This window comes from Dermacentor albipictus, chromosome 2 (genome assembly GCF_038994185.2).
Source record: "Dermacentor albipictus isolate Rhodes 1998 colony chromosome 2, USDA_Dalb.pri_finalv2, whole genome shotgun sequence".
In the NCBI taxonomy this organism is placed as follows: domain Eukaryota; kingdom Metazoa; phylum Arthropoda; class Arachnida; order Ixodida; family Ixodidae; genus Dermacentor; species Dermacentor albipictus.
The window spans coordinates 137,259,070-137,283,197 of record NC_091822.1 but is presented as its reverse complement, the minus strand read 5'-3'; the positions used below and the strand labels follow the sequence as shown (position 1 = coordinate 137,283,197).

The following is a 24,128-nucleotide window of genomic DNA, read 5'->3' as shown; positions in this document are numbered from 1 at the left end:
CCCGACGATGCACATGTACATAATAAACCGGAGTCGGCTGCATACAGTTTTTGAACGCCTCTTTTTGTTGCCACTTCACTGATGCTTTGGCAGGTTTTCGGAAGCCTGGTACTTTGTCCTTTACCTCTAGATCCGAGAAAAACAGAAAAAAATGTGCGTCTTTTTTTTTTTGGCATGCATTCATTTTTCCGGATTGCCTGAATTTTTCGACGTTTTTACGTTCCCTAGAGGGTCCGAAAATTTAGTCGTTGACTACACCTCAACGAATTTACAACAAGAATCGGTTCACGCGTTTGTACGGATGCTGCCTGCTGTTTTTTTCTTCCTCTCCTTGCAACAATCCACTTCAGCTGCCGGGTTGCTTCTCACGGTTTTGAAGGGAAGCTGTACAATTTTACGGCATATAAGGGGTGAACTTACCGCGCCAGCATGCCACCCAACACACCCACTGGCTAGGCCTAACCAGAGCCATTTCGTCAAGAATCAGTGGCCAAAGTTGCGGTTCGATGGAGAGTTACCAAAATGCTTCGCAATGACTGTAAGTTGAGGGACCACCTCGCCAACTAAAGTGATGGCACATGCCGTTTGCATGCTTCACTTCCCGGACACATGTTGCTGCATGGTTCACATGTTTTGCACATGCGCAGCCTTTGAAAAATGTTGTGTTGGTTAAAGTGCTGAAATTTGCGAAGTCGGTGATTTATGTTGTAAGCGGTCTCTGGTGTAATAGCACCATGCATATTTAAAGCCTTCCCAATGATGAAGCAAATCATGACTTTCGTTCTCCTGAGAATGTACACAGCTGAATGAAACGCTTGATGCTGAGGGAAGGAAGCATAATCGCATAATCCTATGTGAGCCCGTTGATTACAGTCGCATCTGTGTATAACGAAATAGGTCTGAAGGATTTCTGATATCTGCAGGTAACGAATTGTATAGTCTTAAGTATTGCTACGAAACAGTATCTGCGATGACAATATTGACAGTATTGATGATATTTGATATATTGAATGTATTTTCATGTTGTCTGCAACTTCATTAGTGTAAGCTCGTTACAACAGACTTTTGGATATAGCGGACCATATTTGAGCCTTAGTTTGTTCTACCTATTTTATTAATGCAACAAAGTTCACTTTTCACAGACTGCACTACAACATACTATTGACTAGAGCGGACGAAGTTAGCGGCAATTTTTTTTTTTTTTTTTTTCAGAAAGGAGCTTATAAACCTTTTTTTTTTTTTTTTGCCATGTCAACACGGGCTGACAATTGACTTGCGAGGTTGGTGGATTGCGTGGCTTAATATCGCGAGGGCAGAAGGCAGGGCAGAAACACACCTTCAGTGCTCGCCTGTGCAGGCACCGTATCTTGGAAGTGATCTGCGATGTGAACAAAGCGCGCCCAGTCCCAATAGTCTTGTATGCGCTGTACTCGGGGTGTCTACCAACAGGGAAAACCGGGAATTCTCAGAGATTTTGCATAGTGTGGAAATGCTTGGGGAAAACTCGGGGAATTTGTGCTTCTATTTTGTTGAAAGGGAACGAAAGTCGCGGCAATGCTGACTCGAGTAAGAGAGGAATCGTAACGGATCCTCTTTGACACCGTGTCTCCCGCTGGAGGTGTTGCCAGTGTAACGTCAATGACTGACTTTCCGGACGCCTGATATTCGGACTGCTTTGTTCTTGGCAAACTGGCATGTCTTATAAAAATTTCAAATCTGAGCTGACCCTAGTGTTTGGTGTATGATTATTTGCAAAAAAACTATCAACCTAGGTTCGAATATATACGGTTATCATGATAGGGGGGCTTTTGTTGTTTCCTGTGCCACTTTCTGCTGGCCATATGGCAATAATGAGCCTTTACTGTACCAGATTCACAAGCGCAGAGTCTTGCAGGGCACAGGGAATGAATGAACAGCACGAAAAAGTGCCACAGTGGCAAGGATCTTTAAACCGTGACCGAGCATGGCACTAGGTGGTGCAAGGCATTGGTTTTATAGGTGCAACTCTGTTGCAACTCCCTTAAAGGCAAATTACTAGGCTATTTCACCAGCTTTGAGAACTTTTCTTTCCCCCGAGAAAATTATTTTTGCATTTCTAGTTTTTCTCCAAAAGTTCACTTCTGGTGTTAGGGATGAACAGTGTTTCGCTGTGACAAGCGTGAATCGGCATGAGAGCGATGCCTTTCCCGTTTCTCTAGGGAGCCCTTTTCATTTGTCTTGACGTAGCTCATCAGGCAGACCTGTTTGCATTCTCTCTGTGCTTAATTTTATTCTGTTCTCTTGACCAATTGCAGCACAACACGTATGAGAATTCGCACGTCCCTGCCACAGCAACGGGGCTTCCCTCTGGGCCAGCTTCGACGCTAGCGACAACGGCCTCCTCATTAGCAGGGGCCACAGCAACGACGTCTGTGCTCAAGAACTCCATGTCAGCAAGTGAGTGGAGTTAGTAGCTTTTCCTACCACTAGGTGGCAAAGCCAAAATTGGCGCTGTGATAGGAGAATGTCATATGCATTCTATATCCTATTTCGATGCTACGTGCGTCTAATGTCAACATCAGCAGAAACAGCGCACTTGTCGCTCTTAGGGTGAACAATCTGAAACTGTGTCTGCAGCATAGCTCGTGTGAAAGTGCCGTCGATGCAACGAGACCACAGAGTGTTAGGTCAGTTTTGAGGCGCGGGTTCAGTTACTTGCTTATTAAAGTTAATGCCTCAAGTAGCTGCCAGAGGTAACCGGGAAGGTTCGTCAAGCCAATACTCCTCTACTTATCCTGGCCACATGTTTGGCATCCACTAGGAAAGGATGCAGCCTTGCAATGTATCGTATGTTGACATTCAGCCTGGTGCCCTTGCACGCTGTAGGGCTTCACAAAAGTATTCTTGGTGAACTAAAGACGCCCAAACTTGCCATATAAAGTGTGTGTGTGTGTGTGTGTGTGTGTGTGTGTGTGTGTGTGTGTGTGTGTGTGTGTGTGTGTGTGTGTGTGTGTGTGTGTGACAGTAACCAAGTTTAGTAATTCAGTAAATGTTCCGTAGGAGAGTAGTCGTATATTTAGTATGGCCATTCTCATGAAATATAGAGCTACAGAATGATGTCATTAATATTGCTGTAGCTGTAATCTAGAGAATGTTACAGCTGTCTAAACTTAAAGTGAGTTTTTCTCAGTTCAGTGTCCTTACGCACCACACTCATTCTTACGGAGCTTTAATATATGTTGTCGTCATGTGATAATAACAAGTTTGGTATCAGTGTACTCGTATTGAAATGATCTAGAAGGTGATGCTATTTCTATTACTCTAGCATCATTTTGTAAATTTTAATTAAAAGTAATAATGAGAGAAAATAAGAAAAATATTCACATAAATGTTTGTCTGCCCACTTACCTCTAGAACGCTTTCACACAAACAAAAAAAGCATCACCCCCTGGAGCAAAATCCTTGGCATTAGGGTCAGGCACATCCTATTACTTCTCTCCACCTTGTGGGTTTCCGCAGAACTACTACGTCAAGCACTTACTTTTTGTGTTTAGCAAGGCAATATTGAAAAAAAAAAGAAATGCCCCGTAAGAAGTACCCATTAAGTTTATTTTTCGGACTTTAATACCGTATTTATTCAAATCTTAAGTCAATATACTAAACTCTATGGTCGGCTTAGATTAGAAGATTTTAAAAAACGCATCAGTTTGTAATCGAAAATGGTAAATATGGTGCATAGCTAAGTGCCATCTAGAAAAGCCACGTTTCAATGCGTACAAGCACCACACTGTCTGTGCATGCGTGTGTCCAAAAGCATACGAGGCTAGCAGCGATGACTATGTAAAGCGAGCTTGGCATGTTCATATTAAAAAAATGCAGTTTCCATTTTGTGATGAACGCTCAGGGTTGGCCTTGATTCGAGCAAATACGATAATTTTTGAACCAGAGTAGCTGTCAAAAAGCAAATTACAAGTTTAAAATCTGTATGAAAAACTGATCGAAACAGTAAAGTTTAGTTCGGATTGAACCAAAGGTGAGAAAAACCTTTTAGAACCAGCGTGCACTCCACCTAATCAGAGGCCCGAAATCGTTCTCAGAAAAGCGGCAAGAGCGGTCCTTCTGTTTGAGCGGCGCCATTTTGAGCTGGCACAAAATGCGCAAAAAGAAAGCCGCTTCAACGCAAGCCCACGGTGATGGCGGTCAGCTGGCAGCCACTGCGCGTGTGGGAAGTTTGAAACAATTTTGCCTGCCACAGGGTGTTTAGTGGCTCCCTTGGCGTTTTTGAAGCAGATTTTTTTCCATTTACCAATTAGAATCAGCATTAAAAATTTGCAGTCAGGTGCTTGAAGGCAGCATTCTCAAAATGCATTTTTGGGAAAATAAATTTTTCTGACATTGAGACCATTCTGGAACGTGCATCCCCCCATAAACAAAACGTTATCACAGTGCTGTAGGATGCCTGTTGTATGCTGCATTTTGCTTGCATTGCCGTTGTTACAAAATAAGCGTGCTGTTGCGCGCAGCAGGCAAGACCATGCCTACGATGCCGCCTGGAGTGCCTACTGCCATGCTGGGCCACCAGTTCCTTGTAGGAAATGCTGCCATGCCATACTATGTGAGTGCCTACAGTTTTTTTCTTGCCTGTTTGAAGTGTTCTTTCGTTGAGCGTGATTGGGTGTCTTCTTGGAGACAGCGGAGGGTTTATTGTAGGCAGAAGGGCAACTTCGTCTTTGTGCAGCAGTTGTGCTGTGCTATGTTCTTCTGTGCGAAGTGTCGTCAAAACATGGGATGGCCCCTTGATACCTCTTAGGCATTTAACTGCCCTTTGCATGTACTTGCCAGAGTGTTCATATTTGTAAATGTTTAAAAGCTATTGTACGCAGCTATTCGCATGGGCTGTGTGTGGCCCTCTGGGGGATCGGGTGTTAATTCTACGTGTGTGGGCACCAAAATTTTTGTGAAAACAAGTGGCATTCCAGCAGCTGGAAAATGTTAGGCATCATTGCAGGGCATGTGTGTTTTTTCTGCACTCGCAAGATGCATGGAAGATGCATTGGAAGCTGGTCATCACACTGCAGGTCCTGTTATGTAGCTGATAACGCTGACTGTCAAGTAAATGGAGGGCTCAAACTGCTTCTAGTAGTCATCTAATTTTTTTTATCTTGCCACCGTCCTCCCCAATCACTTGAGGAAGGAATAAAGTTTGATTTAATTTGGTTTGAAGCTTTGTGCAGCAGTCAGCAGCCATTGACACTGGCAGCTTGAACTTGACATCCTTGCTCTGCCCTTTTCTGTCCCTGCCACTTGTTGAGCATATTTTTGCTATTGGCAAGATTTATTTGGATTACAGGGCCTTTGTCAAAAGTAAAAAATGCAATCCTTTCTTGGCTGGACACCACAGTATACCAGTACTATGGTATCTTAATATGTGGTAGTGCAGCCAGTGTTAAGGCCAAGAGCATTTCTGGGCAGAGAATGGCAAGTGTCATTCTCCACAGACATTACAAAACAGCTCCAGGCACTATAAAAATGCTGGAACAGACTGGAGACAGCAAGGGTGCAACAGGAGCAGCATTTGATTGCCAATAACTTTGTTAATGCAAAATTAATTTTCAAAAAGTTTGCTTAACAAGATTCGTGCAAAGAAGCCTGTTACTACCAGGAAGGTATTCTATCTTTTATAGGTGTTCCAAGGCGTTCCTTTAAGGGGGGACACGGGTCTTTGGCACCGAAAAAATATCGAAAAAAACTAATTTTGGAAAATGGTATATTCGGCATCTACGTTCATTATTCTACTGATCTGCAAAGTTTCATATCTGAAACATATAATATCATTCTTTTGCATTAAAAGTGGCTCAATTTGTGTAGATGTAGAACCGAAAATGGTGCAATTTCAACGACGTGCAGCTTCCGTGCTATAGCTCCGCTCGTGGCCATATTGGTATCATTTGAAACAGCAGCTTCTTGTCTTCAAAATTTTTGCACGCCAGCGCTTCTCTTCAGTCACCGGTAACAGTAGAGAAACACCGCAAAAAAAATTATGAAATGCCAGTCGCCATTGGCCGCTCAGGGCACGTGGTGAAAAGTGGCTACTCGATTGGCTGAGAGCATCGTCTGCAGAACGTCTCGGTCGGTTACCCAGGCGCCATTTTGTCCTGTCGCCGGACACGAAAGCAACTTGCCGCGATGTCAACGAGAAAGTTTGTGTACCGACATGAGTATGGCAAGAAAAGAAGGTCGTCACTGATTCAAAACATCAGAAGAGTGGCTGAAAGATCAAGAGGCACTGAGGGTGAACTTCAAATCGAAGATGAGTGACTGCAGGCATCGAGCAACGAAGCCGCGAAGCTGTGTACACCAGGATTAGGCTTAGCGGCCCCTTCGAGTGACCGTGACGTCGGCCGCGTTCATCGGGATACAGTGATACAGTGATCATCGGGATGCCGAACAAAGCCAATTCCTTTCTCAATAGCTGGAGATTGCCCCGTTCCGAAAGGAATAGAAGATGGCTGCCCCCCGACCGCTCAGACAGTCGCTAAGCGCACCTACCGGTGAGCATGGATTTATTTTCGTATAATAAACCTTTTTGCGCGGCAGTAAAGCGTTATCGAACCCTTTCGGCACGCATACGCCGTTGCTCTGCCAACGTTTCTTTGCCGAGACCTGTCTTGGCGGCATTTTTAACGTTCCGTTGCACGCCGCCGCGATTTTCAACCAACCACGGCAAGCTAAGGGGCTGTGGATCAAACGCAGACGCCGGCACCACCCTCTTCATCTGGTTATCCGCTTTCACTGTACTGGCTCGGCCCCATCGAAGCCTTCTCCACTTGAGCGTGCTCCTCGCCTCTATTCAGCCAGTTCGATGAGAAAACGTGCTGAACGTAGGCAATGCTATTCGCTTTGAAAGTGAAAAAAAAAAGAGTTGCCTCCTCTAAGGGAGCAGCGCGTTTGATTGGGTTACCCAGGCGCCATTTTGTCCTGTCGCCGGACACGAAAGCAACTTGCCGCGATGTCAACGAGAAAGTTTGTGTACCGACATGAGTATGGCAAGAAAAGAAGGTCGTCACTGATTCAAAACATCAGAAGAGTGGCTGAAAGATCAAGAGGCACTGAGGGTGAACTTCAAATCGAAGATGAGTGACTGCAGGCATCGAGCAACGAAGCCGCGAAGCTGTGTACACCAGGATTAGGCTTAGCGGCCCCTTCGAGTGACCGTGACGTCGGCCGCGTTCATCGGGATACAGTGATCTGGGCGCCTTCAGGTATAGATGAAGGTAGGAAAAGACCCGATGCCAGAGTTCGAGAGCTTGCATCGACTACAGCAACGCAAAGACAATCGGACTTGTTGGCCGCGAGCGATTTCGGTGGCTGCCCGCCTGACGAGACCAGTTTCACCGTGGTGTGTTTGGAATTGAACACGCTTTTTGAACACCTACAGTGCAAGATACGTGGCAGAAACGTGGAAATATGCCAAGAGGAGCGAGAATACGGCCTTGCCGGGAAGCTGTCACTTGTTTGCTCCAATTGCGATGACAACGCTACGTACAGCTACGGTACAAACTACGTAAATTGTACGGCAAGAGGAGCGAGAATACGGCCTTGCCGGGAAGCTGTCACTTGTTTGCTCCAATTGCGATGACAACGCTACGTACAGCTACGGTACAAACTACGTAAATTGTACGGCAAGCTCAGGGTGGACAATCCCGGGAACATCACCGTGTCCTACGGCGGGGCTTGCATGACCCGCGGGCATTCGTCCCACATTGGCGTCGGCGCGTTTATCGAACTCTTTTCGGGGCTCATCTTGGACCACGTTGTACTAAGCAACGTTTGTGCTGGTTGCAAATGCGAACCACAAGCTCATGACCCTTTCTATGAAAAATGGAAGGCCAGTCACATATGGCAAAAAAAAATACGGACAAGAAATCTGGTAAAATGTAGGTTGAGGCTGGCCTTATTCTATGCAGGAGGTCTTGGGAGAAGCACCAGCTCAGATATACAACAGTTTTGTCAGGTGGCGACAGCAGGACGTTCCTTGCCCTAAAAGAGGCTGAAGTCTATGGGTATATAGATATCCAAAAAGAGGAATGTGTCAACCATGTGCAGAAGCGAATGGGGACAGCCCTCCGCAGTCTGCTGGCAAAACACAAGGGCTCGAAACCACTAGGTGGAAAAGGGAGGTTGACTGGCGACCTTGTGAACAAGCTCAGCTCGTGCTACAATGGGCAATCAAGTCGCACAGTGACGACATTTAGGCTATGCAAAAGGCTGTGATGGCAACATATCAACACGTAACATCAAATGATAGTCTCTCCAATCACAGCCTTTGTCCCACTGGTCCCAATTCTTGGTGCCGGCAAAATGCTGCGAAAGCTAAAGAAGAGCCAGCACCAAAACATCGTTATAGTCTTCCTGATCGTGTGGCCAAAGCTCTGCTGCCTATCTATGAGCGGCTATCTGATAAGAAGCTTCTTGAGTGGTGTGTACGTGGCAAAACTCGAAGAGTAGTAATGAGAGCCTGCACTCAGTAATGTGGGCACTCACCCCAAAAGAGAAGCCTGCATCTTTATTCGCCATTGAAGCACCTGTGGCAGAAGCTGTAATGAACTTCAATGCAGGCCGTGAAAGAACCTGAGCTGGAATCCTACGTGAGCTTAGCATGAATCCTGGCCAGCGAAAAGCACGAAACGCATGAGAGAAAAGGATCGGCAGCAATCAGCCTCATCTGCACGCAAACGTGCATCTGCAGACACTGTGCAACAAACACTGAAGAAGTGCCATAAAGGTGGCAGTGATCAAAGTGATTATGCCCCAGGAGCATATTAGTGCTTTGCGAGTGCAAATGTGTTTACATTTCTCAATTTTCTTGTATAAATAAAGCTTTTGTTTTTTTTTCTCACTTTATTTGAAATGCAAATTTTGGCCTCTCAGTGCATCCATAAATGTGATATCTCAGCTCCAGTTGCAGATATAGTAGTGCAGATATATAGTAGTATAGTGCATAGCTGAACGAATGGAGCACACACTGAAGCCAAGCAATTTTTTAATTTCCTTTTCACAAATATTTTATATGGTACAATTTCTCAATGGGTAATTACCGCTTATGAGACGCTCGTATTCAGTGGGCTTTAATATGGGACATAATTTCACAAACTAAAATCTGCTTGCATTATTGTGTCCCTTATGGTTTACCGAGTCCACAAACACGTATAGAGAACATTTTTAACAAGTGATCTGTTTTTAATTATCTGACAAACTAAGCAAGCTAGAAGGAATGCGATTGCATTTTTGGAATCTGCAAAAAAAAAAACTGAACAATTTCGCGAAGTTTTGCCAAGTTTGGCCAAGAAATGAGTCTGTTGTAATTTGACATGCAATATATATATATATATATATATATATTCAACATGTTTCAAGGTGCAGAAATGTAGTATAATAGACTCTGGGAGCCTAGCTATCGGATAAAGCAAAAAATTGTTCAACTATGCCTCCTGGAAAATTGCTTATTACCAAGAAAAGCGTGTTGAGATAAGTGGAAAAAACTATCCACCATGTTAAAAAAGCATTTTATTCTCCTGGATGCACTAAATTGTCATAGCCAATGGCTCAGAAGGCTCTAGGGGAATAATCTGGATGGGGATTTCCTCGCTGCCTTCGCTTTGCAGCTGCTTGAAAAGCTGCTGAGGACGTTCGCTTTCTATCCACACTAACAACCTGACGACGGTTCTTTTCAGGGGACTCACTACTATTGATATAGTATTCATTTATTTATCAATAATAATGAACCTTTGAACCTAATTAAGATTTCTGTGCTGATTTCAAATATGTAATTCTTTATCCAATAGGTCATTTGCAGAAACAAGATAAAAATAAAATACCTGCGCTACAAAAATTCATATTGCCACATGCTTAGTACTAGATAACATAGGGAACACAATGGTAGGAATACCTTTTTGATGTAACTAATATTAGTAACTCTATAGCAATTCAATAGTTACTGTTCCAAATGTGAGTTCCCTACTGTCTGATGATCTAAAGCGGAATTGAAAAATTTCAAAGCATAAATTCCAAAATCTGTTCCTGCCACTATGTACTTTGCGTACTCAGCTACAAGTTGCAACAAAATTTATGGCTCTGCGTGTCTTGAAGGCAGAGATATCGCTGCCGCAAACCAGCAAGCAGTCAAAAATCGGCGTTTTGAGAGGAGAAAAAAAATACATTCACTTTTAATCAAAAGCGCAGAAATAATTTGGCAATATTTTGCAGTCAAAGTGGCCAACAGCCACCAGGAATGTAGACGCTCTGACCACGGCCACCTATGACAAAAACATAGTTTAGCGCCATTCGCCAATTACCGGTGGCTAGCATCGCGCGCGCGGCAAGGTTGCCGTTCCTGCAGGTCGAGCTCCACGCCGACGCAATATCACTGCAGCACGCGCACATGATATCGATCCTTATGGCGAGGCTATATTCCCGTTCGCTTTTGCCTACTGCGACGTTACTGTTGCACACCTTGCACTTGACAAACGACATTGGTGCATTCACGGAGTCCTACGGATGATGGCGAAGGCGTAAACTGGTGCAGCTGCAACGCCGTCGGCGCGAGTGAGCAAATCCAACTTCCGCTTTGTTGCTGTCATTAACGCAAAAATTTCTTTTTTCTCTTTCTCTCTCTCTCTCTCTCTCTCTCTTTTTTTTTAGCATTCATCTTCCTTTGCAGCAAATCCGCATGCTGCAACATTGCAGTGTCACGCCGAACGCGGCCGCTGTCCAGAACACCTCGTTGAGCTGGCTAGGCTTACTTCGGCATCACTTGCGATTGGCAGCGGATGATGCGGACGATTGTCAATGTTCTCCGAAGGAATGGAACGCTTTTGAAAGTTATAAGCTGATCGCTTCTTTTTGCTGAAGTTGTGCCTCATGGCAAACTTATCCAGTGGATCGGTCATCGTTGCACATTTGTCACAAGCCAACGAGACGTGCCGCTGCGTTGCCGGCGGAATGAAGCATACGACAGGAACCTCGTGCAGCCAACCACAGCACGCATTTCTGATCACGCGCACTAGTCGACGAATGGGATCACGCATTTGGACTTCTTTTTTTCTTCCCGAATTTTAACGTCAGCGGCGAGCCGGCGAAGTCACTTTTGGCGGGAAATTGAAGAAAGACTCCTCTTTCCAACAAGACCAAGATGGCTGCGATCGCGCACGTAGGAAAAGAGCTGTGCGCCGCAATAAAAAGGGTTGTTTTTGCGCCAAATTCAGCTCACAGTGATGTTATAAATTGATATTGCGGGCAAAATATGCTTCCACGATATGTGAATTAAAGGAATAGTAGCTGTAGGTCTTAAAAATGTTATTTTCAAAATATCAATCTTTTTTTTTTTCACGATTTTTTCACCTCAAGACCCGTGACCCCCTTAACATCCGAAATGAAATTTGAACTGCATGCCACAGCGACATTCAAAAGGCTGTGGGCACACCCTGCTGCGTCGTAGCCTTCACAGCACAAGGCATGGAAGAATGAACAAGGAGCATAGCAGAGGCCGTGTTTAATTTGTAACAACTCCACTTCTGCTGAACTCATTGAAGTACTTTTGCGGCTAAGTATTTCTGAAATAGCCTATTTTCACTTCAAATGCTTTTCTCCACTTCGATAAAAAGGGTTTCAGGGCCCCTTTGAGTAAGCAACATTTACTTTTCAAGCTTTTTGAGAAATGTGCATATTTGCAGCTTTTCCAATGATGACTTTCATTCTGAAATGCACACTGTTGAATGAAACACTTGAAACCTGAGGAGAGGCTGCAAAAGTTGCACTGTGGCCAGATATATTTTATGGTATTCTGCTTAGCCAGTTGAAGTGAAAATGCAAGAAATGCAGTTGCTGATTGCGATAGTTGATGTACAATGTCTACATGTGGCACAACCAGGAATGTGGCTAAAAGAATAAGAAGCAAATTAAATACAGCTATGAGCTTCAAGGGGGGACGCGGCTTTGAAAACCAAAAAATCGTGAAAAAGTCAATTTTTGGAAAACTGCATATTGTGGCAGTATGTCTTATAATCTACCATTTCTGTAAATATCAACGTCTTAATTCATCACGAAACTGTTTCAAATAAAGTTTATAACGATCTGCGGCAGCCCTCGAGCAGCGAGTGAGCTCTCAAAATACCCTACTTGGTGCTAGCGCCATATCTCAGCCGCTCAAGCAAGCGCCGCCATCTTGGTTTTGTTTTGTTTGTGAATCCTTGCAAATGTTTTTCCTGGCATTGCCGGCAGTAGCGGCAGCGTGGTATAGGCATGGCTTGCTCATGATTGGGTTGCTCGCAAGACCTTTCGAATTACCCGCAGCTGAAAAGCGCAGCTGCGATTGGACAAAGCTCGCGCGTGGGAGATCATGCGGCTGCTATTGGCTGCTGGGTGCACGGTCGCATGGTCATCTCCGGCTGCCGCAAGGCTTGTTGTCTGCTCCGGCTCCCTTGTTGCAGGCGTCTGTGTTTGCTGTTTGCCTTTCACCATTTTTGTGATCGTTCACCGCTCTTTGTCGTAACGAGTCCTGGCATTACAATCCGTGTTCTTGTGGTGTTATCAGCTCTCAGTGGTCCTCTCAAAGAAAGCAATGTGTGAGGATTTTCGACACAAACCTCAGATCTATGCAGGCAATCCGGGGCATTGGCAAAGGGCCCTGTTCTCTGGATGACTTCTAGGCAGTGATGAAGGTTTCGCATCGAGGACTGCACCAGAAGACATACCAAAAGCATTTGAAGAAAGTGCTCAAGCCAGCAGCTGAAGTGGCTGTGCAAACAGTTCTTGCAGATGCTATGAAGGCTGTCAAGGATGTCTACGAAGAAATGGAAGTGAATTCGACTAAGAACATTACAGTTGTATATGATGGCACATGGCTAACGCGTGGGCACAACTCACACATTGGTGTAGGCTGTGTAATAGAATTTTATACAGGTCTTGTGCTTGACTGTACAGTCTTATCGAACTTCTGTCTTGGATGTGAAATAAGGCCAACTGAAAGCAACCCTGCATACCATAAAAGGGAGAAGGCCCACCAGTGCCAAAAAAACAGATGTCAGTGCAGGACGCATTGAAGTTGAAGCTGCACTGCAGCTTTTTGCGCGCTCCCTTAGCAAAAACGACCTCAGATACACAAATGTAATCTGTGATGGAAACAGCCGCACCTATCTGGTCCTGTGCAATGAACAGACATATTGGTTCATACCTCTCGCAAAGGAGGACTGTGTGAAGCATGTTCAATAAAGGATTGGCACAGCACTTCTCTCTTGTGTGCAAAGCCAAGAAGGGAGAGGCACTCGGTGGGAAAGGTGACCCGACACAGGATTTGATAAGAAGATTGACTAGTTACTATGGCCTAGCCCTGCGAAGTAGCACGAATGTGGAAGACATGCAAAGGACAGTGATGGCAACACTATATCACGTCGCATCCACAGACGCTGAGCGCCATCACAATCTGTGCCCACCTGGTGCCTGCAGCTGGTGCAGGCACTGTTCAGTTGAGGCAGAAGGCAAGCCACAACCTCCACACGAGTATGATCTTCCCAGCAGAGTCGTGCAAGCGCTGCTGCCGGTCTACCAACGCTTCCCTGACCCTCATTTGCTTCCTTGGTGTAGAGGCAATAAGACACAGAACGCTGCAGAAAGCCCACATTCAGTGATTTGGTCGTTAATATCGAAGCAAGAGCATGCCTCCCTTATCTCTGTAGAAGCAGCAGTATGCGAGGCAGTTGCTAGGTGTAATGCAGGCAACTTGCGAGCTTATAATGAGCTTTGCATTACGCTGGGCATAAAACCTGGTGCCCCTGCCCTTCAGAGGGCTGCAGAGGAGGACTGTCAGCGAGCCAGAATATCGTGTCGTGCACGAAATCAAAGGGCAAAGACCCAAAAAGTTGCGTGTAACCAAGGACAGCAAAAACTACAATACTGGTGCATCTGAGAAATGTGAACTAGTCCAAGAACTTCGAGAACCCTTTTCTCAAAAGTGCGCTTTGAGCATTCTGCGTTTTCTGTGGAAAGGGTAGCATGAGAATTCCTGGACCAATTTTGATCCTGTTTGCTTTTGTGTATTCCCTAAAGTGTGCTTGAGGGTATGACAGTCTTCAATGTCTTGCTGAGGGCATAGTTTTTTTCTGCATGCTATTTTGTGAATTACATTTCTGGTTCAATTAGTGAAGGTGAACATGATGTTCTGTGTAAAAAAATAATAATAAAGCAGTTAAAAACGTTTTGGAACTGTTGTACCCTGTAGTGCTTTTTTGAGCAAAGATTAAAACTACAGACAGCTCCCTGGCATGTTTATTACAATGCCAGGTTTTCCACAAGCGGAACACATGTAACATTTTGTAACTTGAAAACTAGTCAAGGTATCATAATGAAACTTCATATTTCTTTATTTAAGACACTTTCGAGTGTGACTGCCAAATTTCGTTGCTCTAGGTAAAGGAACAAAAAAGCTGGTTCTGATCGCCACCTCCCCCCCTTTAAGGGGGGACGCGGGGATCAGATCGCGAAAATCTCAAAAAACATCGATTTTTGGCAACGACGCGTTTCGGTATCTGCAATGCCTAATCTACATTGTATCAAAATGGTTTGACTGAAAACGCACTAAAAGTGCCCGAAAAAAATTTATTTATCAGTGCGTAGGGCGAGAAAATAGCTTTAAATCGCGTAAAATCACCGCGGTTCGCGGAGCCCTAACTCGTCTTTCCCGCCACCGAACGCCGCCATCTTGGTATCGTACGAAAGATCGAAGTTTCGCCATTCCGTTTCTGAATTCTTCGGTCGTCGCCATCTTGTAATAAACGCACAAACACAAAAGACGCGCGGGTCTGCTAGAGGCGGTCACACGGGCCCTGCGATAAAAGCGGGCCTCCGATTGGTTGCCGTACTGAAAGGCGTCTCGCCATTGGTTGCTGCTGCAGACGCGGGCAAGCTGGCAACCACAGCGGACCGCAGTTGTCTGCTTTGAAAACCACGCCGGCGTCTTTCTTCGCTTGACACTCGCAGAATTCGGATTTATGAAAACTCCCATGTCAGTGATGGATCGTCGCTCGTTCAAAAAGAACTTTTAAGTGAAGCATGCCTTCGGAAAACGGAAGCGCAAGCCTCCTACTGCGAGAAAAAGACGGCGGCCAGCGGGAGGAGCGGAGAACCCGACTGAACACGCGGATAACGTGCCGCGTTATCTCGCACCGTGCGATTCCAGCAGCGAAGCCGACAATCGCCCTGTGACATCGACACTGATAACCAAGCCACCGGAAGACGTGCCAACGGGGGCTCTGCGTACGACGCGCGCGAGTCGGCAACCGAGATCACGTTGTTGGAGGCGACGCGGGTCGAAGGTATCCATCGCCGGCAGAGACGGTGTGCGTTTGCGATGCATCGTGCGACAGGGACACGCAGCCAGCGAGTGAGCCCCAACCGTCGACAAGCTACATACTGTATGGTGACTCAAGACTCACCAGACGAATCGTCGCACGATTCAGACGCGCCTCGAGCCGCGTTTTGTGTCAGCGGTGACTGCAGAAGCGCAGGCATGCAGCGTTCGCGACTCCCTTCGCGCAGTGTCCGCGACTTTGCGGAAACAGCAATGCCAAGAACAAATTTCGGCCCCTTGTAACTGTGAGTTCATTATTATGCCCGTTTCCGCGATGAACTCTTTGATCGCTAAAACTCTGTGCCCAAGATGCCAACAGCATTCTGTGGGTACACTGCGATACCAGGCTCGGTCTGGCAGTGAAAATGGTGGTCATGCACTACTCCAGACGGCGCAAGAAAAGGATAAAGAACGCCTGAAGAAGGCATCCAAAGCCCACTAAACAATGAGGCAAATGTGTAAGAAGATGCCTGACAACAATGATTCAAAATATTACAGCCCCGGTGCTTTTTAATAAATTTGCAGTGCTTTTAAAACTTTGCAGCCAGTTTTCTCAATTGCATGTTTTTTGTCAATCACCTCGCTCGTGGAAAGCGTAGCACAACCATGGCTGGACCGATTTTGACCCAGTTTGTTTTTCTGTGATCCACAAGCTGTGCTGTACGTAAAGACAGTCTTGAAATGTTTCTTTATCTTTCCATTATTTATTTCACAATTACTACATGACTCCATGCAGTGAAGCACAGTCATGTGCATGTTATGTTGAGCAAAAAATTATTAGTGCACTAAAAAAAAATCGAACACTGTCTTGATGTAGATTAGACATCTGGGCAAATATGCAAGGTATTCCCAGCTCCCTATCACGTTTCATTACTGTGCCAGGCTTTCCACAAGCAAGGAACTTGTAAATTCTTATAAAACAAAAACAAATTAAGATATCCTAATGAAATTTTAGATTTCTCACTTTATTGCAATGTGCAGTGTGTGTGCCAAATTTCAGCCCTTTCTGTGAAGAAACAAAAAAGTTAATTCTGATCCCCGCCTCCCCCCTTAAAACACGAAGCAAAATCGCACTATAAATCGCAGCTGCAACCTAAAGAGGAGCCTTCCAAGTAAACACCTGCTCACAAGTCAAGGAACGGTTTATGATCTAGGCAGCTATGATATTGCAGCTCAAGAATATGCACTAGCCAGTCTTGTAGCCTTGGCTCTGCTGGGAGGAACTATTGAAACAGTATAGACCTCTCTTCCACAGATGCAACCAACTTTGCATATTGGATGCATTAACGAAACACTAGCCAACAACACATTTTGCTGCAAACGCCGCACTTCGTCGGGACAAAAAATGCGCAGCTCACCACTATCAAAACGCGCACGAAACTTACCTTAAAGCTTACCTCGGATGTAGACTGAACAAAAAGTGAGGACAGCATTCACAAAATATAAATGGCATTTATTGAATATGAACATGCCGAGCTGATTCTAAGTCGCTTTCTTCGTATCGCTGTCATCTCCTCGTTGCGGCTGGCGCACATAAGAAACATTGTTGCTGAAGTCCCATCGGTTTGAATGTTTGCCTCTGCGGCTAGCACAACTTTTCATTTGAAGCAGGAACATAGTGGCATCACCTATTTGGTGCCATTACGATAATGACGTGCCACACGCTGATAAAACACAGGTAAAACTGCCGATGTCACTCATGTACTTCAGTTGGCTGCTGGCGCATCTGGTAGCAGCTGCGATACTGACTTTTTTAGATGGCACTGGCTATGCACTATATTTATCAGTTTCAGTTAAGGGGGGACACCCCTCTTTGAAAAAAATTTATTTGTGGATTGATTTCAATGAAACTTCTATGTTTCATTAAGTTTTATGCACTGATTCTAAATCTGCATTTATTTTTTCCATACAATAAACAGTTTTCAAAATATTTACAATATTATGTTTTTCATTTGGAGTTTGATAATTTCCCAAACAATTGATGCAATGATAAAATTTAGCATACCAAATTAATGTTTAACATCTAAGGAATGTAGTAAAACAAGAATGAGTCTCCTAGGCCAATTAGGTCTAAATCTAGGGGTTGCTAAACCCATTGCAGTAAAAGTTCCCTCACCTGCTTTATACACAGTATCTTTTTAAAAAATGTTACTGACCAATATGCGCAGTGAAATTAGCCTTACTACATAGAGTAAGAGTTTCTGTTTTCAGGGAAAAAAAAATTACTGTGCTAGCACAAATACAAACAGAAATATGTTCACTCCAAAACTGCTTGTGTGCCAAAATTGTAGTTTTGAGAAAACGAAGAAAAACGGTTTCAAGCACCTTTATGAGAACGAAAGCACCTCAAATTACGAAAATGCACCTGGGGAATAATCTGGGTGCATCCCAGATTGGTGCTTCTTTTTTGCCATCGTCTGGAGGCCCAGTGATAATGCCCGTTTTTTCCTGGAAGCAGTGGTGCGACGCAAGTCTTTTTCTTTGGCTCTTTTTGAGCCGGAGTCTGTCACATTCATATTCATTTCTTGAAGAATGGCTGTTGCCGCATATTCATTTCCAGTATTGAAGCGTAGCACTGCTTCTGCAACGGCTGCCTCCACAGCAAAACGGGAGAAATGCTCCTCTCTGGAAATCATACTCCAGATGACTGAGTGGAATGATTCATTGGAGTTTTGGGTTCTCCCTCGCTTGCACCTATCCAGCAGCTTTACATCTGCCAAGCGCTCATACACAGGCAAAAGGGCCTTTGCCACGTCCGCTGGCAAGTTATACTTGTGCCTTGGTTGTGGCTCACCTTTTGCTGTTGCCGCATTATGACGGCACCAAGAATCCTTGCCACTTGGGCACAGGCTGTGGTTAGAGCAGCTGTCGGTTGACGTGACATGGTGGTACGTTGCCATTACCGCTCTCTGCATGGCGTCAACATCACCACAGTGAGACTTGAGTGCTCGACCATAATAGGCACTCAGCCTGTTGATGAGGTCTGCTGTGAGCCTCCCCTTGCCACCAAGTCCCTGCATGCCTTCACTTTTGTGCTTCTGGAGCAGGTTTCGAAGCGCTGCACCCATACGTTTTTGTACATGATTGATGCAGTCTTCTTTCTGAACATCTACAAAGCCGTACACCTTTGCATCCTTGATAGCATTAAAAGTGCGGCTGTCACCGTCGCACAGCATGGTTGAGTACTTTACTTTGTTGCGTTCTAAAGAACGCTGGAACAAGATTAATCCAGCCTCAACTTCCATTTGGCCAGATTTACAATCAGTGTTCATCTGGCACTGATGGGACTTCCTCCACCCAGCATACTCATCAGAGTCAGGTCTGGGCCCAATTTCACAGCCCAAACAAAAGTTTGAAAGTACGACGTAGTCCAGGATGTAGCCGGTAAATAGCTCCGCCACTGCGCCTACTCCTATATGCGAAGAATGGCCCCGCGTCATCCAGGTGCCATCAAAGCACACGGCAATGTTGCCTTTGTGTCCAAAACACAAGTTTTCGTAAAGTGTAACCGCTTTTTCCGCGCACTGCACCATAACAGCCTCAGCTGCGCGCGTCGCACCGGGGTTCAGAGTTTTTTTCAAATGCCGCTGAAACGTCTTGTTGTGGAGACCTCGGCCAGACAGGCCCATCGCTGCGAAAATGTCATTCATGGCTGTCTGGCCGTTACCTGTTGCGAGCATCGCACGCCCGGCAAGGATATTAATTTCAAACGGGTTGCATTTCTTTTCACTCTGTACCCGTCGCGAACTCCACTCAGTCGCTATCTCACCGCACCTCTCGCAGATGAGCATCAGTTTCACTGCGAGGCCGTACTCGCGATCTCCTGTCACCATCTCCGCGCGTCCTTGACAAGTCTGGCAGCGCATAAAGCCAAGGAGGGAGTTTATCGCACGCATGTCGACGGCAGTAAACGCTGTCTTACGTTCGTCTGTTACCGACGCTGCCGCGCCGCCGAGTTCCGTGAACTGCTGCATCTTTCGCGTCGTTGCTGCCGTCGACGCAAGCCGCTCGACCGTAGCCTTTTCACGAGCGCTTGCCTCCCTTACGTCGCTGTCGGTCACAGTTTTCGAGTCAATTCTCACTCGGGCGGACACTTCAGACGCGTCGGGTGCGCTGTCCACCGATGCAACTTCCAGCGAGGCATTGTTTGGTTCTCCGCGGCAGGGCGGTTGCCCGTCCGTGCGTTGGTCGGCGAGTCTGGCGTCCGCAGGCGTGTTGGCTGCACTGTCCAGCGAAGCATCGTCCAGCGAAGCATTTTCTGCTTCTCCGCGGCAATCGGGCGGCTGACGATCCGCAGAAGTGATGGGAGCACTGTTCAGCGATGCGTCGTCCAGCGATGCCTTGTTTGCTTCTCCGCGGCTATCATGCGGCTGCTCGTCTGCACTTGCTCCTCGTCGGTCGCTTACTTCAGACGGAAAAGAAGACGATTCCCCTACTTTCTTTTTCGTTTTCCTTCGTCTCCGGCCGAACATATACACGGAATGGTGCTTCTTCGGACCCCCTGGCATAGTTCCGTGCAGTAGCGAGGACCCGCTCAAAATGGCGGCATGCGCAGCGCTCATGCCAGGGCAACCGGCCTAAGCCTATCAGATGGTGCCATTCGGGTCACGTGCTTTTACCGACCAATAAGAACGCGCGTTGAAGAAAACTTTGCGCTTGTTTTATTTTACTGCGGCTGGCACATAGTGGCTGGCCGAGAGAGGGTGGGAAGCCGGACGCGCGAGCTTTCAAACAAGACCAAGATGGCATAGGTGCGGCTTTTCGTTTTTGCGCGGCGCGCGGTCGTAACTAGCGCTGTTTGTCCTCAATTTAAAGGGCGCTTTCAGAAACTACATTATTTTAAATCGACATTACGGCGCAATTACGCATCAGATTTAAATGGAAATTTGCTCAAAGGTGCAGAATTATGCCATGAATCCAAAAATGAAAAGATTGAAAATCGGGCTTTTTGACCGATTTTCGGTCCCAAAGAGCCGTGTCCCCCCTTAAACGGGAAACTGGCGAGTTTTCTTAAATCTTCAAATTTAAGCTGACCCTAGAGTTTGGTACACGATTTTAAAGAAAAAAAAAACACTATTGGCCTAGATTCAAATATAGTATTAATGGCTGTGCACCTATGCATAGCCAATGTTGTTGTAGCATCCGGATAATTACTTGTCCCTTTTGTTGTATTCCTGGGTATTGATGCTTAAGAGTTCTAGGAAGAGGGAAGCCACACAAACAAATGTAGGCAAAACACTACCCATGTTTAGGCCTGCAGTGAATGTTGCAGTAACATCGTTTCACAGTCTGCACAGATGCCGTTTGTGCAGTGGGAGCTCTCGTGGCCTTGTATTGCAGGGGCTTGTCCAGTAGCTCAGCAGCTATGGTTTTGCGTTGCTGAGCTCGAACTTGCGGATTTAATCTTGGCTGCACCAGGCTGCATTTGATATGGACGAACTACAAAAACTGCACCTGTAACATGCGTCAGCTTGTACGAAACCCCACATGGTCAAAATTAATATGGAGACCCCCACTACAGTGTGCATCATAATCACATTGGGGCTTCACCGCGCAAAACGCTTGAGGCATTGGTAAAAGAATTCTGCTCACTAATGGAAGCTTTGCAATGTGTGTATGGCTTCCTTGTTCCAGAGGTGTGTACAGGCGCCAGCTTTTGTGACCTCAAAGTTGTGCCCTATATTGTGCAGTTTAGTTTTACTTTGATGTACATTGAAACATGGCATGTGTTTGCGATTTGGTTGCATTTATGTTACGTTTCTGTTGTTTGGTTCTGTGATGAGCTTTTGAAAGCATGTTGATCCTGACCTTTTTATTTATTTATTTTTTTCTCCTGTCCTTTTTTTCCCCCCTTTTGTTTTCTGTTTGGCCCGACCCACAAAAGGGCTTGCAGCAGCAGCCTTTGTATAGCTACGAAGACTTGCAAGTGCTACAGACTAGAATGCCACACCTGGTAGGTCTCACTCACTCTGTCTCCTTGGTTTGAGAGCACTGGCATATTTTCTTTTCCTTATTTACGCAAGCTTCTCTGTCTACACAAGCTGCTAATTTCCTTGCTTTTTCACTTGGTTGCTGTGCCGTGCTGTTTTTCTTGCTGCCTCTTGTGCTTTATAGCAATTTCTCCTTGCACTCATGTTTTCTCCCATTGTTCTGCACTGTTCATTTCTCACTCTCTTCTAACAGCTACTCATTTTCCCACTGCCTGTAAGGGACTTTGTGTCTCCTTAAGTTTTGACCGGCACCACAGCTTTTAGTCCTATAGCAAATTTAATATAGAGAGCTATTTATTATTTACACTGGCACTTTGTGTTAGTTGGGTTTGTGGTCATTGAAGCTTCTGGACACTCTTTTAGCCTTAAAAAGGTGTACAGCATTCATTACATATGCATTTGGTTGCTTGCCCTGGTCATGTGGTGGCATATAGAGGTGCGCTGCAGATAGGGCAGCAGTGAAAGCATCACACTTGTCCACTGCATCCTGGAATTCATAGGATTTCTTGAAAATCAAACATGGTGGGATAGAAAACTACTCCAAAGCATCCTGTGTGTTGGGAGATAGTTGTATATAACAAACACATTTGTTCACTGATTGGGCATTTTAGCCAAGTTGTTGCTATACGTGTTACTCACTTCAGATGGAATGGCGATGCTTAGTAAAGTATCATGGTTCTGTGAAGCAATATATATATATATATATATATATATATATATATATATATATATATATATATATATATATATATATATATATAATTTTTTTGCATGCACTCGGGGCTGCATGTGGGTTGTTCCCTGTGCGATTGTGCACAGGTTGCCTATACGCTGGCTCTGTGTTGTGCATTTGGGTTTTGTTTGGGTATGCAAATTTACCCAGTTTTTTCCTTTTTTTTTTCAGTAACTTCTGCAATGTAACCTTGTTTTTGTGTAGCTGTGTTATGTTTATGTAGTGCGAAAGTCTGTTTTTGCATTCCATCGTGGGCATTTTACTTCGTCTGCAGCAGGCTTTAATTACTTGCCTGTTGCACTGTGATGTGTCCCCAGTGTTGCTAATGAAATTTCCACTTCTGTTTCTCGTTACTTCCTTTGAACTGTGTTTGATGCACTGTACAAGTGTTCTTTAAAAAGTGCTCTCTTTAGCAAGATTTTTTTCAAGTGCATGTAAGTAACATCCAAGATGTTGTTACTGTTGTGTGTGTGCATGTAATTGCATTGACATCGCTATTCCCTCTGAATTGAGTTTCTGAACAGCCTCAACTAAATTTTGTTAAAGAATGTATGCCCTGTTGCCTAAAGGTGCAGAGGCATTGGCAGATTTGGACATTCTTTGTGAATACGCCTCAGGGGTGCCGTATAAAAAGTGCCAGTGTGATTATTCTTAATCATGATTATTAACATTACTGCAAACTTTCTTGCATATCTTTGCTTCTCTTGTTTGCTGAACCCTTGAGAACTTCATTTCCGTTGCCATAGTAGAGTCTCATAATTAAATGTATCAAGTGGCAATCCAATGGCACATACTATTTCCAAAATACTTTTGGCATACTGGCATTGACCATTGTTAGGTCATTCATTTTGCACCGTGGAGCTCGTACTAATAAAATTGCTCTGTGCTTTATGAGAGTGTATGGTGTAAAATGCATGGCCTGACACTGCACCAAAAGTAGGTCGGAAATGGATCCCATGTGGTTGCCATTTTGTTGCTTTATAAGCTCACATTTGTTTGTACCCTTGCCACACGAAAATCATTGGAGTTGCCTACACCTAAGGTTCTCTCACCCAAGCAGTGTATCTCCACTCTTCGGCAATAGTTAAACCACACTTAGTGGCTCAATTCACACTCAACATTGTGATCCCAAACATCTCCACTAACGTTTGTCATTGCCCACTCCCCCCTGCATTGTACACAGCAGAAGGTGTGGGAGAGTTGAGACCGATAACACACCTGAAGCACTGACTTCCTCATCGGTGGGATGTGTACATATGAGGAAACTGTTGCTTTATGAATGTAAACAGAAAAATGAGGTTTATTGCAGCATACAGTTTACAAAAGAAATTAATCAATAAAGATTTATCAGAGGTCAGTACGACTGCTTCACAAAACAAAAATACCCATGCACTTTTAGTGTGCGCTTTACCACCGAAATAAAAAAATTTCACAAATTTGAGCGTGCGACAGTAATATTTGTCATTTTCATCTAGCAAGTCGCGTGATTTAGAGCTAGCAAAGTTGTAAACTAAAATATACAAAGCAGGTCCTGTGAAGCAGTGAAGTTTTGAAAGTGTAGGCAAAGTTAATATCGGAGCAAGTACGACCGAAACTGTTCCGTACAGCATAGAAATATTCAACAGGTAGAGGCAGTACAATCAACGGCCAGTTTTTCGGGCATGCCCTATCATTCACACTCCTTCCTCGTATAGCCAGTGTACAAGAACGTCGGAATTTCTGCATGCGGAAACCATTTGCCATCCCATTTTCCAGACTTCTGCCGTGACTGCAGGTTCGAAACGGCATTAATGAGTCACCACTGCCGCCATTTTGGTTATTTCGCGGCCTCAAGCCAGTGCTCTCACACGCTGGTCCACTGGCAGCTGTACCTACCATCGCAGCAATGCTAACTAGACCCAACTGGTTCAGTGTTCACCACCAATTTTCCTACTGTTCAGTGCCATGTTTTTCATTGAAACAATTCGTCACTGTCGGCAATGGTGCCAATTCCACCTCTATCGTCCTCGCTGATAGCTTCGAA

At 45.1% G+C, this 24,128-nt stretch overlaps 1 protein-coding gene across 17 annotated transcripts in view; it reads left to right on the top strand.

The window, feature by feature from the left end:
• LOC135918464 (protein lingerer-like) overlaps positions 1 to 24,128 on the top strand; it is a 102,462-nt gene that overhangs the window by 65,102 nt on the left and 13,232 nt on the right. For 14 of the 17 annotated variants that reach the window (XR_010569677.1, XR_010569676.1, XR_010569685.1 and 11 more), the window contains exons 15-17: positions 2,295 to 2,436; positions 4,503 to 4,594; positions 21,267 to 21,335. Coding sequence is in view for 11 of the 17 variants with exons in the window: in XM_065452105.1 (XP_065308177.1) it covers positions 2,295 to 2,436; positions 4,503 to 4,594; positions 21,267 to 21,335 (303 nt within the window). In the remaining 6 variants the exon portion in view is untranslated. The remainder of the gene's footprint in view (positions 1 to 2,294; positions 2,437 to 4,502; positions 4,595 to 21,266; positions 21,336 to 24,128) is intronic. The other 3 variants (XM_065452103.1, XM_065452116.1, XM_065452106.1) reach the window with 3 other exon arrangements.